We start from the raw sequence: 21,248 nt of genomic DNA, 5'->3' as shown, positions 1-21,248 counted from the left end.
ATAAACTTGAAGTTTAAAGTTGATGATATTGAGGTAAAGGTTGAAACAACCATTGTAAGCGTGTTAAAGGAAGTCTTTGGTTTGCGTGATGTTCCAGTGCCAATGGCAGAGGTTGTTCAAAGTGTTGTGAACATCACCCTGGTGTCGTTTGCTGAGAATAATTTGAACCTAAGCTAGCGTTTTGATGCTGCAGAACAAGATGGTCGTGGGTAACCTGTCTTTCTTTATATATTATGCTGAATTGTAAAGCTTTGTGGGGTGTTTTGGGAAGTTTTTAGTATAAACGATGTAATGGTAGGATATAGAAATAAAGATAGTAGCATTAAGGTCTCAATGGAAAAAACTATGTATGTTTTTGAGACTAAATTTCTTATGTATGTAAAAGACCTGAATTCAGATTTTGATATAAAATATCTTTATCCTTCTCACGAAAAAGGATAAGGAAAATAAAAAAGGGGAAAATTAGTGTAATATGGAGGGCTGTTGCTTTTGTTTTTTAAATTGGTGAATTTCTATGGTTAGTAAAAACCTGAAATGTAATAAATCCATAAATTTGGATACACTTGGTGATTAGAGAAATTTTTTTTTTTTTGTTAATTTGAAAATTTGATTTTAAACCACATAAAATTAGTTATTCACATTCAAAAAAAATAAAAAAATTCAAATTTAAAAAATTCAAAAAAAATTCATTTCTTAAAAAAATTTAATATTTAATTTTCTCAAAATTTTAATAAATTTTAGAAATAATTTTAAAAAAATTACAAATTAATAAAGAGTCAAAGCATTTTAACATTATGATTACAAAATACTTACCTTACTTTAAGGTAACACAATTTTGTGAAAAAGCAATAAAATTCATAAAAATTTATTTATTTATTTATTTTTTTCCCTTAAAACAATAATTTTTTTTTCAATTCAACAAAGATTTTTGACAATCCTCATTATAGCTGTCCAACTTCATAATTTTGAAAGTGTTTTTTTACCAGAATCCTGGCGAAATTGTGATCTCGGTACGCTTAATAATGAAGCCTTCCTCCTTCCATGCATGTGCGAAGTCTTTGTCTTCTTCCTGCTGACTCCGTGTCATGTGTGTAGTAAGTCATTCCGTCTCTTTCGTCTTTCTTTCCTTTTCGCTTGCGCATTTGAAAATTTGTAATCATGAACGCAAGAGCATGAATTTTCTCGTCTACGTCTGACTACTTTCTTCTTTCAGCCATGGAAAAGCTGGGACCATAAATGAGATAGGAAGCAATTTCTCGAGATATGAAGTCTTCTTCTTCTCCTGTAAAGCTCCGGGTCTGAACCATGAATGGAATAGGAAGAAATTTCTCGTGATATTTTAACTTTTTCGAGTTCAGACCGTCAAGTTGTATTTTCAGACATGCATGTTTGAAATCTTCGGGTTGATTTTCTCTACTGCCGAGGGCTCTGCTGTGCTTAGCAGGCCACTGTAGATGTAGCTTTAGAATACATACACGCTATATATACTTGCATTCACAGTACTTGCGTATTAGTATTGATCAGCAGCAGAGGAAACTAACTATGGCATCAGATAGTACAAGTGTTCTGCTCCCTTCAGATTCTCCCAGCATTAGGGAAGCCATTAGAGTACTTCTGAAGGAATTCGATGCAGAGCTTAGTTCAATTATGGACCCAATTGCAGAAAATGAAGGATCATGCCGTTCTACGATAACCCCTTTTACTGAGGCCGAATGGCTGGCCCATTTAGAGCTCAAATTTGTATTGCGTATTCATTATAGTAAATTGCTGCGTGCTATCGGACGCTGTGTCGGTGTAGGGACTCGAGAAGAAGCTGCTCCGCGAATTTCTGCAACTGAACTGTAAGTTTACATCCCGAACTTTTAAATTATACACATCCCGAGCTTCATATTCAGACGCACAGCTATTCGTGTTTTATAATTATTTTTCGCAAAATAATTTGCACTGTTCTGTATTTTAATTTCAATTGAAGTTATATCGAAAGTTCTCACAATCCCCGTTTTTAAGCACAAAATAAGATGTGAATAAATAAGATTCGAGTTGTTGAAAGCCCATGTGGGTTACGCCATTTTTAGGGTTCTGCTGTTTTTCTAGTTGGAAGCTGTTTTGAGAAACATGCATACGCTATATAACATGGACTTCCTTTGGCTAAGGTGCCCAGTCTGTGGTATATATCCAAGGCTTTGCTCCTGACGTCATTCCTTATTGACATGCCATTCGGGGGTGGTAGACCAGAGCAAGAACGAAACCTTGACGGAGAGCTTAATGCTCCGTCAATCAGAAACAAACGAACTAAGGCGCCTGGGATTTTGATTCTATCGATTCCCTTGGTACTGAATTCTCGAGCAATGCTGGCGTTGAATGCAACAAACTTGTAGAATATAAGTCTAAATGGATTTCTTTGGTTCAAACTCTCAGTGTCAAAAGGTTTGGATCTAATCGTACCAAAGTCCAAAAGTATGTGTCCTGGCCCCTGGGTTTTGGACCTGATACAGGAGCTTTGGCAAACTCTCTCATTCTTTCCGGTAGAGGCTCCTGGGTTCCTATCATGACATTACAAAACATGCAGATCAATGGTCAAACTTTACAATCTGTGATGTAAACACTTCGTAGACGACGAAGAAGCATGAAATCTGCAGTGTACTGCGCAAAACTGCAACGTTGACCCTTATAAAAGCAAATATATTACAAACAATGACAATTTTAATCCTTTCAGTTGATTTTTTCATTGGTTCTTTGTCCCATGGGCATGGAGAATGAAAAGAGAGAGAATACCAACAAGGCAAGAAAATCTTGCTGATAAAGAAGTCGCAGATCTGAATCTATGACCTATTTAGAGCAATCGTAAAAGGAATTCTCGCACAATCAAGATGACCAGTTGGCTGTCTAAAGAGGGTATTCTTCTTTGTTAATTGAAGTTATAGCAAATTTACGAGTCTGAAAATATCAGAATCAGGGCAAAGAACCTAATGGGATTTGTCACCACCTAGCACCTTAGTGGAAAGTTGAATCACAGGTGCTACCTTGGGGCAACAGGATGGGAATTGTGTCATTGTCATCTCAGTACAATATCCCTTTCACTTTAGGCTAGCACCAAAGACTGCGGGGGTTATCCCTATGTACTAATGATAGATGATTAAGGAAATCGCTTTAAGTGAATTAATCTCATTCAAGCTTATGATTTTCTTCAACGAATCCACAATATGTATAACAATGTAAAGTTCAAGGATTCCAAGAAGTGATTAAACACCTTAAGATTGCTTTCCAAGATCAATAGCATAATCACAAAATATCCACTCAAGAGAGATGGTTAGGAACTAGTGGATGTGTGTTCAAAATCTGATTTAAAGATAAACAATAAATATAACTTCAAATTTGCATTTATATGATTATCACTCCAACAAATGAAACTTGAGAGAGGTAACTTGAACTTAAACCATTTTAAGCTACTTTAGAGCACTTAGGAATGAAATCGGCTAGTATAAATTGATGGTGAAATGTATGTTTTGAGTGTGAATCGATCATATAGTGAAATAAGGATGAGCTTAGGGCTGTCCCACACTTCTAAATCTGTTTTAACAATGAATAAATTCAGATTTCGAGATTTTGAGTGAAGAAAGAAGCATCAAAGAAAGAGATATTCTTCTTATATGAAAGACGTCTTTGATGATTTAGCTAGGGCTTCAGATATGCAACAAGTAAGTGTTGAAAATAGTAGCGAGAAATGTCCTTCTTTGACTTGTGCCTTAGTCAAAGAGACTAATAAGCAGTTTTTCCTTAGCATGCATGAGTTCCTAAAAGGCAGGATGAGTTCCTAAAATTTAGGACAAATTCCTAAATCAGGGAAAATTCCTATAAGTCAGGATAGTTCATGAAGTAGTTTGACTGATAAGTAGAAGTGGAAGGCTCAATTTGTTGTCTTCTAGTGCAAGTTATTTTTTGAAAAAGACAAGTGAGTGAGTCTCAAGTTCTAAAGTGAGGATGGACGAGTTGCATGAGTCAGTTAGACTCATTTAACTCATCAATCACTAGTTTGAGCTCCAAAAATATAACTTGCCAGATTTATCTTATTTAAAAAGCTTATAAGGAGGACCAAGGCACAAAATTATTCAATTGTTTTGTGAGCACGAGTTGGTGAGACAAGACAATAGAGAGCACGAGTTTGTGTGTGTGGGAAGGGTGTACTGAGGAGAAGCTTGTGCACAGATTGATAGAATAGAATTCCTTGGGGTTTAGGAAGTAGATCAGGGTTCTGGTAAGGTGTTTCAAGCTTAGGACAAGCAGAGGGAGAACAAGATTGTGTTTTGATTGAAACATTTGTATTGTGAGATCTATTGCTCAAATTTATATCAATAAATTCTCAAACAAGCAAAGGGTTTTCCTAGTTGGGTTCCCTAGAAATTTCTGTGTTATTGTATTGTATGAATGTGTTTTTAATTCGATTCTATTCCGTTGCAAAAGAGTACAGAAATTATGTGTTTTGGTGTTACAATTTAGTTTCAAATTTTTTCATTCAAGTAGATCAAATTTTCGTGGATTTTCTACATGGTATCAAAGCATGGATCAGAATAAGGACCAACGCATCACAAGTGCAACAATTCCAAGGAGAAGGAGCTGATCAACTGTAGCCTCAAGGAGTCCAACCGAAGTTGAGGAGTCTGTTTTGGTGTCTCTCTTGTGACTGGACTAGGTTGAGTTGAGGAAGAGGGTTGTAGGACGAGTTTTGGACAATTTTGTGCATCGGGTTCTGTGTGGGAGGGACGCAGGGGTAAAAGGGAACTGGAACAGGGGCCGAGAGAGATCAAAGGGCAACGTAGGAACAAAGGTCTGTTAGAAGAGAAGGAGCGAAGTTTTTTTTGGGCAGTTCAAGTCCGAGTTACCGCTGTTCTATAGTGCTACAGTCAACCCTAACCAAACGGCCAAAAATTGTAATCTTGAGTGCATGTACAAGGCTAGAGATTTGGGACATAAGTTAACTTCTCAGGTACGGTAAATCTTCTTCTAAGCTGGTGTTGTTTGCTAGGTTGATTGTCCAGGTTTGGGACAGTTTTGTGGGCAGCTTATGTACAAGTTGGATGGTTGTTAGAAGTTGCCCTATTCAGCCCTAAGTTCAGTCCTTGTGAAGGACTACAAGACTGACAGGAGAGCCATAAGTACAACTTCTTGTGAAGGATTACAAGGCTGTTAGTGGGAAAGTGTGGAGAGCCATCTAAGTAGGCAGAATGGCGTGTCAAGGATTGAGAGTCAATCATTGCTTAGAGGGAGCATCAAACTTCATCTCTTGGAAAAGGAGGATCGCAATAGTGCTGGAAGATAATGGGGTGGGAGAGTTCATCAAGTAGGTGATAGTGCCACCTTAAGATCCCCAACAATTGGCCCATAATAATAAGAATGATATTAAGGCAAGGAGGATTATTCTACAGGGGGTCAGAGATCATATAGTTCCTCATGTCCATGAGAATAAGATAACTTATGAGATGTTCAAAACTATTTTAGAACTATATTAGAGTAGCGGTGATACCTGTTGTGTGTGGAGCATGATTGTTCAAAGGTCTTTGTTTCAGCCGGATGTATACCCCAGGAAGTCTTGTACACCCCTCCACGCGGGGGGTGCGGGGGGGACTTGTCCCCCCTGGCTGGGGGGTCCGGGGGCCAGCGGTCCCCCGGCGGGGCTCGGGGGTAGCGCCCCGAAGCTAAAAACAAATGTAAAATTGCCTTGTAAAAGTATAGTAATTTCTAGTCAATCTGGGCCGTTCATTAGGCAGATGATCTGACAGTAGAACTTATGTTTAGTTTAGGGTTTTTTGCCCTAGAAGGCAACCCCTCTCTTTGTATGAGGGTATTGTATTTGAGGCTGTGAAATAGATGTGTATTCTGTGAGCGAGAAACAGAGAGGTGAGACTGTGAGAGAAAACAGAGGATATTATAGCGGATTTGCTGTAGGTTGTGTCTCTTCATTTTGCTGGATAATAGAAAGGAAGGACTGGCTGTTCGGGGTGGACGTAGCCCAAACTGGGTGAACCACGTATATCTGTTCTCTCTTGTTTTGTGCGTTTTCTGTGTTTATATTTCTGCAATATTTTATGTGTTCCATTGCTCCGTAATATATAATTTTCTAACAACTGGTATCAGAGCCGAAGGTCTATTTGGCTGATAAAGTCGCAGGAAAGAAGGGTTCCTGGTTCGAGTGGGAGCAATGGCAGAAGATGGTAAGTTTAGGGTCGAGAAATTTAACGGCCAAAACTTCTCGCTGTGGAAGATGCAGATGGAAGATTATCTGTATCAGAAAGATCTATACCTACCATTGGGTGGAAAAACAAAGATGCCGACGGGTATGAAAGACGAAGAATGGAACCTTCTCGATAGAAAGGCACTCGGAACAATACGATTGTGCCTTGCTGCGTCAGTCGCCTTCAACATTTCGAAGGAAACCACGACAGAGGGTTTGATGCAGACGTTGTCGAAACTATATGAAAAACCCTCGGCCTCAAACAAGGTATTTCTTATGAAACGGTTATTTAATATGAATATGTCGGAAGGTGGATCTGTTGCAAACCATTTAAATGATTTAATACAGTTACAAGTCAGTTAAGTTCTGTAGGGGTAAACTTCGATGATGAAGTTAGAGCTTTGTTATTCTTGTGCTCATTACCAGAAAGTTGGAATGGTTTGGTAATGTCCATTAGTAACTCCGTTTCTGGATCTAGTACTTTAAAGTTTGATGATGTTGTCGGTGCTATCCTTAGTGAGAAATGCGACGGAAAAGCTCCGGTGAGACATCAGGAAATTCTTTGAGTGCAGAGTCTAGAGGAAGAAAAATGGAAAGAGGAAAGAGCTCAGGATATCGCAGTAAATCAAGGAAAGGCAGATCCAAGTCCAGATCGGGGATAGTGTGCTGGAAATGTGGAAAGAAAGGACACCTAAAGAAAGACTGTAGATTTCGGAAGGGAAAAGAAGGAGATGCACAACAAGAAAACAATCATGAAGCAAATGTGACAGGTGAGGTGTTACAAGATGCTTTGATTCTTTCTTTCGAAAATATTACTGATTCCTGGGTGGTAGATTCAGGGGCTTCATTCCATGCCACACCTGATAAGAAATACTTTCATGACTATGTTCAAGGAGATTTTGGACAAGTTCGTCTGGGTGATGATAAACCCTGTAAAATTGTTGGAATGGGTAAGGTTCTTGTAAAACAGCAGAATGGAAACCAATGGCTATTAAAGGAGGTAAGGCATGTTCTAGATCTAAAGAAAAATCTGATTTCAACAGGGCAGTTAGGCGGTGAAGGTTGTGTGACAACTTTCACAGATAAAGCTTGGAAGGTCACCAAAGGAGCCCTGGTAATAGCAAAAGGCGAAAAGGTTGGTACATTGTATTTATGCAATGGTATTTCTAACTCTGTTAATGCTTTAACTTCCAAAGGAGCAGATGCAACATTATGGCATCATAGGCTCGGACACATGAGTGAAAAGGGGATGAAGATTCTTCACTCAAAGAATTTGTTGCAGGGTTTGAAGAATGTTGATTTGGACTTCTGTGAGAATTGCATTTATGGAAAACAGAAGAGAGTCAGATTTCTCAGAGTTGGGAAAGAAAAGAAGAATGAAAAATTAGAGCTTGTGCATACAGATGTATGGGGACTTGCTCAGGTATCATCTCTTGGTGGCTCTCGTTATTATGTTACTTTTATTGATGATGCAACTAGAAAAACTTGGATTTATTGTATTAAGAATAAATTTGATGTATTTGATACTTTCAAGAAATGGAAAGCTTTGGTTGAGATTGAGACAGGAAAGAAATTGAAGTGTCTTAGATCAGACAATGGAGGTGAATATTGCAACAAAGAGTTTGATAGGTATTGTTCAGAGCATGGAATTCGTAGAGAGAAGACAGTTCCAAGAACACCACAAGAAAATGGTGTGTCAGAAAGGATGAACAGAACAATCATGGAGCGTGCAAGGTGCATGAGATTGCATGCAGGATTGCCTTTACAGTTTTGGGCAGATTCTGTAGATACTGCTGTTTATCTAATAAACAAAGGGCCTTCAAGTTCCTTGGATGGTGGTGTTCCAGAGGAAGCATGGACAGGTAAAAAGGTAAACTACTCTATTTTAAAGCCTTTTGGTTGTGAGGCCTTTGTCCATATTGATAAAGAAAATAGAACAAAGCTCGAGGCAAAGTCAAAGAAATGTACCTTTATTGGATATGGTGTTAATGATTTTGGTTATCGCTTATATGATTACGAAAATCACAAAATCATTAGGAGCAGAGATGTAATATTCAATGAAAAGGTCTTGTATAAGAATCAGTTGCAGGAAAAGAAACAGGAAAAGGAAAACAAGGAATACACAGTTCTTGATGAAATCACTGAAAAAGGAAAGGTGCCTGAAAATAATAATAATCAACAACCACAACAACAGCAACCACCACAACAACAATAAGCACCCCAAACACCTGAAAGTGGTGTTAGAAGATCTACCAGGATAAGTAGACCCCTTGAACGATACTCTCCTTCATTATGTTATTTATTGTTGACTGATTCCGGTGAACCCGAATGTTATGAAGAAGCAATGCAGGTTGAAAGCAGGAAGAAGTGGGAGGTAGCCATGGAAGAAGAGATGGACTCCTTAATGCATAACCAGACTTGGGATTTAGTCAGGTTGCCTGTAGGAAAAACTACATTGAAGAATAAATGGGTTTACAGGCTGAAGGAAGAAGATGGAGGAAAACAGAGGTATAAAGCTAGACTTGTGGTGAAGGGGTTTGCACAGAAGAAAGGTATTGATTTTGATGAAATATTTTCTCTTGTTGTTAAAATGACTTCAATCAGAACCATTTTAAGTCTTGTAGCAGCTGAAGATTTGCATCTTGAGCAGTTAAATGTAAAGACAACCTTTCTCCATGGGGATTTGGAGGAAGAGATATATATGCAGCAGCCACAAGGATATGAGGTGAAAGGGAAGGAGAAACTAGTGTGCAGGTTGAAGAAGAGTTTGTATGGCTTAAAACAGGCTCCAAGGCAGTGGTATCTAAAATTTGACAAGTTTATGTTTGAACAAGGTTATACTAGATGTCACTCTGATCATTGTATTTATTTGAAAAAGCAAAATGATGGCAGCTATATTATATTGTTATTGTATGTAGATGACATGCTTGTTGCAGGATCTAACATGTAGGAAATAAATGTGCTCAAAAGAAAATTGGCAAATTCATTTGCAATGAAGGATTTGGGAGCTGCAAAACAAATCCTTGGTATGAGAATAACTAGAGACAGGAAAAATCGCAAATTAACATTGTCTCAAAATGAGTACATACAAAAGGTGTTGAAAAGATTTAACATGCACAATGCAAAACCAGTTAGTACACCTTTTGCTAGCCATTTCAAACTTAGTAAGGAAATGTGCCCAAAGACCCAAGAAGACATGGATTATATGTCTAAAGTTCCATATGCATCAGCAGTTGGAAGCTTAATGTATGCAATGGTCTGCACAAGGCCTGATATTGCACATTCAGTGGGAGTTGTAAGCAGGTACATGAACAATCCAGGAAAGGAACATTGGATGGCAGTGAAATGGATTCTCAGATATTTGAAAGGTACCACAAATCAAGCATTATGCTTTGGTGGTTCAAACATCTCCCTACAAGGATATGTTGATGCAGATATGGCAGGTGACAGAGATAATAGGAGGAGCACTACAGGATATGTATTTACTGTTGGAGGAACAACTGTCAGTTGGGTTTCAAAAATCCAAAGTGTTGTTGCACTTTCAACAACAGAAGCAGAGTATGTTGCTGCTACAGAGGCTAGTAAAGAAATGATTTGGTTACAAAGGTTTATGGGTGAATTGGGTAAGGAGCATGATATGGGCACGTTATACAGTGATAGTCAAAGTGCCATTCATCTTGCAAAGAACTGAGCATTTCATTCCAGGACTAAACACATACAGCTCAAGTACCATTTCATACGATCAGCGTTGGAAGATGGAGAGTTGAAGTTGGAAAAGATACACACTAGCAAGAATCCTGTAGATATGCTAACAAAAGTTGTAACCAGGGAGAAACTCAGAACATGCTCAGTTTCAATTGGTCTTCAAGGATGACGATGAAGATGAAAAACAGCCAGGTCCAAAGAGGAGTCATTGTCCAGCAAATGAAGCAGCAGTGGAGTTGCTACAATCATTCTCCAAGTGGGAGATTGTTGTGTGTGGAGTATGATTGTTCAAAGGTCTTTGTTTCAGCCGGATGTATACCCTAGGAAGTCTTGTACACCCCTCCACGCGGGGGGGACTTGTCCCCCCCGGCTGGGGGGTCCGGGGGCCAGCGCCCCCGAAGCTAAAAACAAATGTAAAATTGCCTTGTAAAAGTATAGTAATTTCTAGTCAATCTGGGCCGTTCATTAGGCGGATGATCTGACAGTAGAACTTATGTTTAGTTTAGGGTTTTTTGCCCTAGAAGGCAACCCCTCTCTTTGTATGAGGGTATTGTATTTGAGGCTGTGAAATAGATGTGTATTCTGTGAGCGAGAAACAGAGAGGTGAGACTGTGAGAGAAAACAGAGGATATTACAACGGATTTGCTGTAGGTTGTGTCTCTTCATTTTGCTGGATAATAGAAAGGAAGGACTGGCTGTTCGGGGTGGACGTAGCCCAAACTGGGTGAACCACGTATATCTGTGTCTCTCTTGTTTTGTGCGTTTTCTGTGTTTATATTTATGCAATATTTTATGTGTTCCATTGCTCCGTAATATATAATTTTCTAACAATACCAGGAAGCTTGCTCTTAAGGAGAAGCTAAGGAGTATCCGGATGAGCAAGGATGAGCCCATCGTCACATATTTGTCAAGGTTCAATGAGGTACAAGATGAATTGGGTGGTGTGGGGGTGGATGTATCTCATCATGACCTTGTGAATTTTGCTTTATTTGGAATTCACAAGTCTGGGAAAGGGTTCTAGGATGTTGTTAGTGGGAGAGAGAACTTTCCAAATTCGGAAAGGTTTTGGACTGACTGCATACAGGAAGAGATTTGAAGAGGAGCCATAGAAGGGAGATCAGTTATGATAGTGGACGAGGAGAACCTTGTCTTGGCAGGCAAGGCCAAGGGCAAGAAGGGCCAGGGAGAGGCTGAGTCCAATTAGAAGGGCAAGAAGAAGGATCTAAGCAAGATCAAGTGCTTCCACTACCCTGAGTTTGGACACTATGCCACTAAGTGTACTAAGCGGAAGAAGGAGTCCAATAAGGATCATGTTGCTGCATCATCAAAGGTAGATGCATTTTTTGCCCAGTTCGAGAAAGATTTATCATTGATTGCTTGTATGACAAGCTCAATAGATAGCAATATATGTTATATTGATTCAGGAGCATCCTTCCACATTAACGGGAACAAGAAGAGTTTCAGCCACCTGAAGGAGAAGGATATGTAGTTTCAAATTGAGCTAGGAGATGATGGTCACTATGTAGCTAGATGGGTTGGTATGGTTAGTTTTTAGAGGGAGTCAGGTAATCGTCTTCATCTCAGAGATGTTCTCTATGTTCCAGGATTGAGGCAAAATCTTGTTTTGGTAGCTACCCTTGAGGACAATGGATATGATATCATCTTCAACAGAGGTAAGGTGTCCCTGTTGCACTTAGCTTCTGGATGTAAGAAGCAGATAGGTGTGTTGTTTTTTCACGACACTGGAGAATCTAGGTTAGGGTCTTAGAATCTCTGACACAACCATCTCAAATGCCACAACAAACTACTTTGCGCAGTGGAATAAATACAACAGGTAAATCAACTAGTGCACGAATAAACAAATTTTTACAATTTTTCAACAACCCAACTTTGTTATATTAACAAACTGTAGTACAATTGTTTAGGTCTCTCGTACCAGGGATCATGGCCTTCATACAATCACTGATACAAGAATACAATCTAGGGTTTGGTGTCAACAACTATGACCACAAATCTACCCTGAGCAAGATACAATTGACCTAGGAGCTGATGTAGTGCACTTCATAGGTCCACTTGGTCCACGTATCCTGAACACATTTGCTGGTCCTTCTGCTCCCAATCTGCAGCAACACCAATATGCCTCTATCAATGAATCCTACTCCTTTAGGTCACTGAACACGACTCACCAACTGTTTGCCCTCTAGTTGATCATTAGTCCATCAATGAGTCAACACATAGGGACTTCTGTGAGTTGTTCACAACTCCTAAGCTACCCAGTTGTTGCTCCTTCGTCCTTCAAGAACACAACACTTTGGGATTTGTTCCCACTATTGCCTTCCTGTGCTGCTTTAATGAAGACAAAATTTAGGGCATGGAGGCTGCCAACTATCACTGTCAAAAGTCCTCCAACAGTCAACTTAGTGCCTGTTCGTAAGCCCGCTTGGCTGCCCATATTCCTTCAAGAAACAAACCATTAGGCTTCACTTCATTTTCTCTTCTAACAATCCTTAAAGTCCTTCATAAGTGACTGTACTTAGCATTGATTTGGCACTTACTGTCAGCCCTCCAACTGCTCCTTTAAATGCCAAGACAACTAACCAAACTAGGACCTCAACCACCAACCAAAAACATCATATTAGGAGATCACTTACCTTTGATTTAAGGACACCTTCCTCTACTACTGGTCATGGACTTGTGCAAATTCAAACCTGAAGTTTTCGGCCTGGTTAGGGCACTAGAACAACCCTTAACTAAACCTCAAAACTACCAAAAAATTTCGTTGTCCCTCTCTAATAGACTTCCCTTCCTGCCCTGTCACTTAGTCCTCTTTAGGACGCTGATCTAACACCTTCTTGACCACAAACCAACCCAAAGCTAGGGCTCGGTCCCACCTGTAAGCTCACAGAAAGTATTGGCCTTGCTTCTCAAGAATAATCAACCCATAATGAGATTGTCTTTCGGACTAATCACATCATGATTATTTGGTCAACGTTTTGAACCGTCTAATGTGGTTCGTCCTCGGGACAAAGGTGAAAAAATCAATCTTTCCAAATGATTAAATAACAGAGATGCATCTGGGTCTAGAGTTAGCCATTAGGAATTAGTTTTATTATTTAATTATTTATTATTTATTATTTTATTATAAATATTAAAATAATGTCAAGCCAAAACTAGAATAATTTAATATTTAATAAAAGGAGGGGAATTGTTAGTTAGGAAATAACCATTAGTAATCATTTTAGTAGAAGAATAATAATAAATTAATAATTTATTTTATTTTTATTTTTATGTTTGATAACAATTTTTTATTTATTTTTAATTAACATGAATTAAATTAATATAAAATACTCGAAATATTTTTAAAAATTAACTATAATAAAGTTATCAAACTATCAGATAAAAAATAAGAAAGCTAGAAAAAAAATCAAAATATAAATAAATTAAATTAAATAAAATCAAGTTAAATTAAAAAAAGGATGGGAAATCAAGAGGAGAGGGTAGGAATCCAACTCCTACCTAATTTCCAACCATCGTCCCTATTGAGATTGATTGCATGCTTCTCGATCTCAATAGCCTCTCTTAGCTTCCTATGATAGAAGTGATCAACCTTAGCGATGACACGGGAATCCTTAATGCAAACATGGCGTTTGGATTTCATCACATGCTCGGCTAAAGCAGAGGAACGAGAACAACTGTGCCTAATTTCTGCTGCATGTTCATGGATTCTTTGGTTGATGGAACAACCTATTTCACCAATGTAAGGAATCCCACACGAACAAGGAATAGAGTAGACCCCTTTCATGTCTTTAGGGTTGACTGGGTCTTTAATAGATCTAAGAGAGTTTCTAATGGTATTAAGGGGCTTGGAAACAATAAAAACTTTATTCTTCTTAAGAATATGAGCAATCTTATCAGTGGTCCCTTGGATAAAGGGAAGCTGCACATTGGGAATCTAATCATCACGAGTAGGTTTAACTTTGGATTATTTACTGGCTCTTTGAAACGCTTTGAGGCCTTGTTGCCTAGTATAGCCATTATTTTCAAAAACCTTCAAAATATGAGATTTTCCCTCTTCTAAGTGATTCTCATCAGAAATCCTGAGAGCATGGGTAGCCAGAGTGTTAAGAACTCTTAATTTTTGTGCTGAAAAATGATGAGAATTGGCATGAAGATATTGTTTCGTGCGAATTTTTTTGCGAAAAACTTGGTGAGAAACGAAATCATCATCCATCCTAGAGAGGAGAATATTAAGGAAAGGAAGGCACCCGTTAACTTCGACTTCCATCGTGAATTTGATGGACTCGGATTGGGAATTAAGGTGGTTGAGAAACATATCTAATTTCTCATGACCATGGGGCCAAACGACACATGTATCATCAACAAACCTTTTCCATCGCTTTGGGCTATTTCCTAACTAACAATTCCCCTCCCTTTATTAAATATTAAATTAATCTAGTTTCGGCTTGACATTATTTTAATATTTATAATTAAAAAAAATAAAATAAAAAATAAAGAACAAAACTAATTCCTAACGGCTAACTCTAGACCTGGATGCATCTCTGCTATTTAATCATTTAGAAAGATTGATTTTTTCACCTTTGTCCTAAGGATGAACCACATTAGATGGTTTGAAACGTCGACCAAATCGTCATGAGGTGATTAATTCGAAAGACAATCTCATTATCATTATGGATCCCAAAAGTCTAAGATCTAGAATAATCAACCCAATCAATGCACAATTCAGTCCCTCAAGCTTGCGGCTAGCTTCCTGCTCCCATTCGGACCTGTACCAAGCATAAGAAGACCCACAAACCAGTCCCTTTCACCTTCGAAGTTATCCTCTCTTAGTTGCGGCTACCTTAGCCTTCAGATGCTCTCCACATATGATGAATTGCACTTTGGTTGGTGAGAAATGAGGTTCCTCGTCCTTTTATTTATATGTTTTCAAGGGTGTGGAACGTCTAGCCCTTATGGGCACCTTCTAAGTCTAGGCCGACTTGAATCTTTTGCTACAAGCCCACACAAACACACAAATAAATTAATTTCTCCACATTGAAAAGGGCTCTCTTGGTGTACTTGGCAACCCCTTGCTCCATTAAGGGTGCTCCATCATCTCCAAGTGCTAAGTCATCAAAACACATGCATGGTTTCACACCCACAAGTTTGGGTGCAAAACCCAACTCTTGGGATTTTAGCCCACAAACCCCTTTTGTGGTGTTAATTTCTCCACAACCTTGTACCCTAGGGTTGTTGTTTTTCCATGACATTGGAATCTAGGTTAGGGTCTTAGAATCACTGACACTACCAATCCAAAAACCACAACAAACTACTTTGCACAACGAAATATAAACAACAGTAAATCAACACATGCACAAATATAGATAACTTTTTACAATTTTCAATAACCCAACTTCGTTATAGTAACAAATTGTAATACCACTATTTAGGGCTCCCGTACTAGGGATAATGGCCTTCATACATCTACTGATACAAGACTACAACTAGGACTTGGTGTCAACAACTATGACAACCAAACTGCCTGAACAAGATACACTAACCGTCTAGCTGATGTAGAGCTCCTTGCAGCTGCCTTGGTCATACCCTGAACACATCTAGCCGGTCCTTCGGCTCCGATCTACAACAACACCTCTTTGCCTTTATTAATGAGCCAACTCCATTAGGTCACTGAACAAGACTCTAACCGCTGTGTAGCTGATCGTTAGTCCATCAACGCATCAACACATAGAGACTCTTATTGAGTTGAACTGCTCACTGCTGCTCCTCAACTCGTTTGGGATTCCTTCCCTCTAATGCCTTCCTACGCCACTCTAATGAAGACAAACTTTGCACCGGAGGGCTGCCACCTATCACTGCAAGATGTCCTTCTCCAACAATGAACTTGGGCTGACTCTCTTAGCTATCCTTTGTCCTTCAAGGTATCAACACTAGAGCCTTTAATCAGCCTCTTATAGTAGCCCTCTTTGCCCTTCAAGAGACTGCTTCTAGGCCTCCAATATTCACTCTCCTTACAACTGTTAACGTCCTTCTTGGCAAGCTGATCTAGGGCCACTTTGAGCACCTACTTGTTGCCCTCCAACAACCTTAAGATGCCCAATCAAATCTGTCCAACTTGGACCACTCATCCACATCACAACATACCTTTATGAGTTGATGTACACTGCTATTAAGTTTGCGGTCTGGTTAGGGCACACTACAATACATGTCAACCCTAATTGTTAGCTCCAATAGGCCTCCTACAGTTGTAACCTTCCTCCCTTAGCCTCCTACTCCCATACGCTGTTGTTCTAAGTGGAATCCAACCCTGTTGTAGGCCTTGCGGCCCCTTCCAACCTGAGGTACAAGGCTCATGTTAAAATTGGCAACTAGTGCCAAATTCCACTTTGGACATCTCATTTGATGAAGATAATTATTGCATTAAATTCCTCTCTTCGAGAGGACCAAAATTGACCTAAAGAACATCAAATTTGGATAAGGAGAAGTGTGTTTTTGAATTTATGCCCTCTCACATGCAAATTGTCAAGTTCGGCCTCCACTCCATGTAGTCTCATAAAGCCCAACCGACATGTCTCTTGACCCTCTCCATCTTATATAAATAGAGGAGTCCTCCTACCTCATTTAGATCATCCAATGCTTGGTGATATGTTTGAGGTAGCTGTGTACTTAGAAGAGGAGGACAAAGCGTGGTTTGTCTTTGGGTTTTCTTCTGCATGAGGGCCGAGATGCTTCAGATAGACAGCCGCAAGCCTTGAGGAAATTCTGGATAGTTTAGAGGATGTATTAGGATTGTTTTGTGTGGGATCTTTTACTTTAGGTGAGCCGCTGCACTTGGAAGGCTACTTCAATTACGCTGCAGGCCTTTATTCTCTTGTGTGATGGACCGAATTCCATAAGAAGGGCGACCGAGGCTGTTGGAGCAAGTCTAGGCATATTTCATGGGCATTTGAGGACAATTATGAGCAGTGTTTGACTTCATGTGCAGGCCGCATATGTTCTATGGAGATTACAGGGTTTGGACCAAAGTTTGATGGTGATCGTAAAGCCTAAATATCACTCCATCCTTAGCCACAATATCTGCAAGGAAGTGCGAGCTCTTTTGGGGTTAATCACATGACTTTGCTGCAATATGTTAGGACTGATGTATGCTCTAACCATACCTGCGATCTTCTCAGAATTGAACTATTTTGGGTTCACGATCATCAACAAAGAAGTCTGCATTAGTTGATCCTGAATTGAGCTTCTTTCAGGAGACTGCCTTGTAGCCTCTTTGTTTATCGTTGACCTATGGCTAGGACAAAGTATGTCTTCTATTGTTTGAAGGTTGAATGAAAGACTTGTTTGGGCTACTTCTTGGTCATTTGGACTGAGGAATTGATCATCATGTTGGCAAGTCACACTTGACTTTGATTGTACTCTCATTCTCTGTAGAGCATTTGATATTTGATAATAAGATGAATTGATCAAGGGTTTTCCCCATCTTGGGGTTTTTCCCTGGCTTGAGCCATATCCTTGTGTCCTCTTGTCTTGGCTTGTCCTCTACTCTTATTGTCTATGTTCTTTCATCAGTTACTCTCAATATGATTATGTTCTATGTGATTGCTATTGGAAATGAAATGAATTAAATTGGGATAATATGGATCTTAGAAGTAATTGTCCTAAGCAAAGAACATGTTTTCCTAAAATTAACAGCTCGACCCTTCTCCCAAGCAATGTATAGGTTTGCAACTCCCTTATAACGCCCAAACAAGGCTTCAGCCTCTTGTAATGGAACAAAACCTTGCGACCTACAAAACTGAGGAATATGCCACTCAAAACAACACCAAAACAACAATATAAAACGACTCTAGACATTAGGACTCACCCAAGGCCTCGCCATCAAGCCACACTTCGACTTTGGGGTTATGCTTGGAGGAAAAAACTCAATTAATTATTAAGTCCTTGAAAGAACCTAATAATTAACCAAGTAAAAAAACCTCCCAGATTAAACTCACTTAATGACAAGGTCCTAAGTTACCTAGGCCTGTTACATGACTCAATTCATCACACTAGTGTCACCTTACATCATCCTCGTAGGGTTTGTGGAATCTGAGTACAACATAGAAGAAGACGAGAAGAAGAAATTTGAGTTAAAAAAATTTGATGATAGATGAAATTTGATGGTACATGAAGCCTCTGACATATCTTCGGGTATGGAGTCTTCAAAAATTTTAGGTGCAACTTTAGTGGTCAACAAGTTGTGCACTCAAATATAAAAGCATAATTAAAAAGAAGTAAATGACGCACTAGAGGGTTGGAAAAAGTAGGCCGAGCATGGTAACTCATGCCTCCACGATTGCTCCTTCCATTACATCTATACACTCATGATGTGGACTCCCCTTCACTATGACACTTTGCCATGAAGCCTTTTCCCTATGATTGCTACTTATTTACACTAATACCTATTGATTGAAGTGTTGACCTTTAAAATGCCACCTCTCCTTGCGGGTTAGACGCACCTAATAGGGTCGACTGTTAGCCACTCATACCAAGGTAGGGAACACCTTTACGGGACTTGGTTGTGAAATTTCCTTTGAATCACAACAACTGAAAATTATTCTCCCAATTGATTAGCAGTTTATTAATATTTGGATTAATACTGAATAAATCACACTACAATTCTTCACAAATAAATTCCGCAGAAGCTGAATAAAATGATAGAATTGAGAAAATAGATGCACACACATTAAAATCGACACAATAATTTTGGACTAAAAGTCCCCGGAAAAACCCGGAAGGGAAAACTAGTGCAGCAGATGAGGGTTTATTTTTATTAGTATGCAACAATAATATCTGAGTACAATAATTTGGATGCTTTACTGGCAATCCTCCAGCAAAATAAACTAGCCAAAATATTTGTGAGACCAATTGTCTCACTCCCCAACTGACCCAGCTCCAGAAACTGGCCCAACTGGGCTACTCGAAATGCCTTTGTGTCAGCCTCTGCACAAACCCTACTCGTATTGTTGAAGAATGTAACTAGGTTCGGTCTTCATAATTGTATTTGAGTCATAATGAAATGTATTTATCAAAAGAAAGAAAAATAATTTATTATTATTATTATTATGACTTATTAAAACATGTTTCATGCTTAGGTCATCATGTTTTAGGTCAAAGTCCCCATTGAGGACTTCTAAGTTTTGTCTTGAGTTATTAGAGTCATTGTCCATTTAATGAGACCCTTCTTGGGCTTTTGAATCATGTAAAAATAATTATTATTGAGTAAAATAAGTCATTTGTCACCTCCACACCAAGTCGACCCTCACCTGATCAAGTCGGCCTACATCAAGGTAATTCGAACTCCAGAAGAGGCTATAAATATAGTGTAGTTCGATTCATTTGGAGCATCCACTCTCACAAGTTCGATACACAAGGAGCAATAGAAAAAGTGTGAAATTGCAGAAGGGGGAGGAGAATTGCTGGGAAAGACAAGATTGATTTTTTGGGTTATCTCTCTCTCACACGTGCCCATCCACAGAAGAAGGGATGGGCTAAATTGGTGGTTGTAGGAAGTTTGTGTCTAGATCAAGGAGTCTTGGATTATCTCGTGAAACTATTGAAGGAAGAATTGTTGATTGGGTTTTCCCCTAGTTAGGGGTTTTTCCCTGGCTGTCCACCAATATCTAGTGTCTTTGATCTTCATGTTATGGTTATTGATAATTGCTTGATGAACTAAGTTAAAAGGAACACAAGAAATTTAATAAGAACATAAGAATATCACAGGTAATTATCAACATAAAGAAAATATTTCTGCCCTTCTGATTTTCCAACACACATTACCTGTGGAATTGTCCGAAATCTGTTGTTCAGCCTGACTCTGCCTCTGGAAATCACTCACTTGGCCTTTTGGAGATTTTCTCAGCCTTTAACGCGTGAATCAACCTCCTCTTTAGTTGAATCACACTGGCCCTTTGAAGCTTCTTTGCTACCCCTGTCTAGCCTCACTGAGGAAATAATGCGACCTCTCTTCTGCTGACTCTCTGACACTGGAACTCCACCAGAACTCTGCTATTGCTTCCTCAATCATTGTTTTTCCTCCTTCTCTGGCTCAAACTCTCCTTCCTTGCTGAATTACTGCATTGGATAGCTCGATTTGCCTAAGGATTTCGCTCTCACTCTTGCTTGATGTGTCTCACAACTGTATCTATCTCCAACCCATCGATTTGCTCTTATAATCTCTCATTGGAACACCAACAACCATGATTAAATCGTTACCAACGACTAAGATCATCTTAGACTTGATCCGTGTGAGTCTCTAGAGCTTTCTCGATATTTCTTAATTAATTGTTGTTAATTAATCAATTTTCCTAAGTTAGACTTAGGCATTTTTAATTATTGATCAATTAACTTAATTAAGTTGTTTCTAGGTGTTTTCTCCCAAAATCTTTTTTGGGTTTTGGAGATCTCGTGTTCTTTAGACTCTCCAACATAATTTGAGACTAGAACACCTATCTGATGCTACCAAAAACTATCACTCCCTCTTAGCAAGGAAGGTGTTCTTTATCTTCTCCACTCTACTACTATACCCATCACCCTAATGAATATCTTGAAAGTCTGTAGCTGGACCACCTCACACTGCTGATGTCTGAGAACTATGATACAACTACCTCTCACTGTCCATCAACCACTGCGCATACCTCTGATTCATCTGCTAACCCTGTAGCTGAACCATCCTGCATCCATGTTGTTGCTGACACTGCATTGTGCCATCTTGCACTGCTGCCAACACTGCCTGCGCTGCATCTGATCTAATGTTGTTGCTGCTGTTGAGAATTGATCTACGGATCCACCGTGTCCCTGTACTAGCTTTGCAACTGTTCCCCGAGTCTCTGCACTGTCTACTGAGTATCTATCTGCACTCATCTGATCTGTGCCCCTCTAATAATTTGCTGCAACTAGTCTGTGCACTGCCTATCAAGATCTGACTGTGCCTACTAACATTGATCCTCCTGCCACTGAAAACTGTGGGCCTTTGTAGAAAAGGTATTATTCCATATGAAGAGTATATTGCAGCTGTTGCTGCTCTTCCATGGACCCTTCCCAAACCAACAATTCTGAAGTTATCATGCTCCTCCTCCATCTGGATGTATAACTGCTGCCAATGCAAACCCTCCAACCTAGAAAACCCATTTAATGCTATTCACACAAGTTCACTATCATTTGGTTGCTCACCTACTGCTGCTCGCTCATAACAAATGTCCCGAATTCTAGTGAGGTATGGAGTCACATCTTCACTTTTTAGCATCTATGTGGTCCTCAG

The 21,248-nt window shown here is 39.3% G+C and overlaps 1 protein-coding gene across 3 annotated transcripts in view; it reads left to right on the top strand.

Annotated features, from left to right (window-relative positions):
* Nucleotides 1–1,124: 1,124 nt before the first annotated feature.
* The window catches only part of LOC149232883 (uncharacterized), a 509,382-nt gene continuing 489,258 nt past the window's right edge, over nt 1,125–21,248 (top strand). For all 3 annotated transcript variants that reach the window (XM_089379539.1, XM_089379540.1, XM_089379538.1), the window contains exon 1: nt 1,125–1,841. In XM_089379539.1, the coding sequence (XP_089235665.1) occupies nt 1,543–1,841 (299 nt within the window). In that variant the 5' untranslated portion in view covers nt 1,125–1,542. The remainder of the gene's footprint in view (nt 1,842–21,248) is intronic.

Source organism: Pinus tabuliformis, chromosome J, assembly GCF_031772625.1.
Source record: "Pinus tabuliformis cultivar Carrire ecotype Pingquan chromosome J, CPIR1, whole genome shotgun sequence".
Taxonomy (NCBI): Eukaryota; Viridiplantae; Streptophyta; class Pinopsida; order Pinales; family Pinaceae; genus Pinus; species Pinus tabuliformis.
The sequence above is the reverse complement of the archived record's forward strand: the minus strand, read 5'-3'. Positions and strand labels throughout refer to the sequence as shown.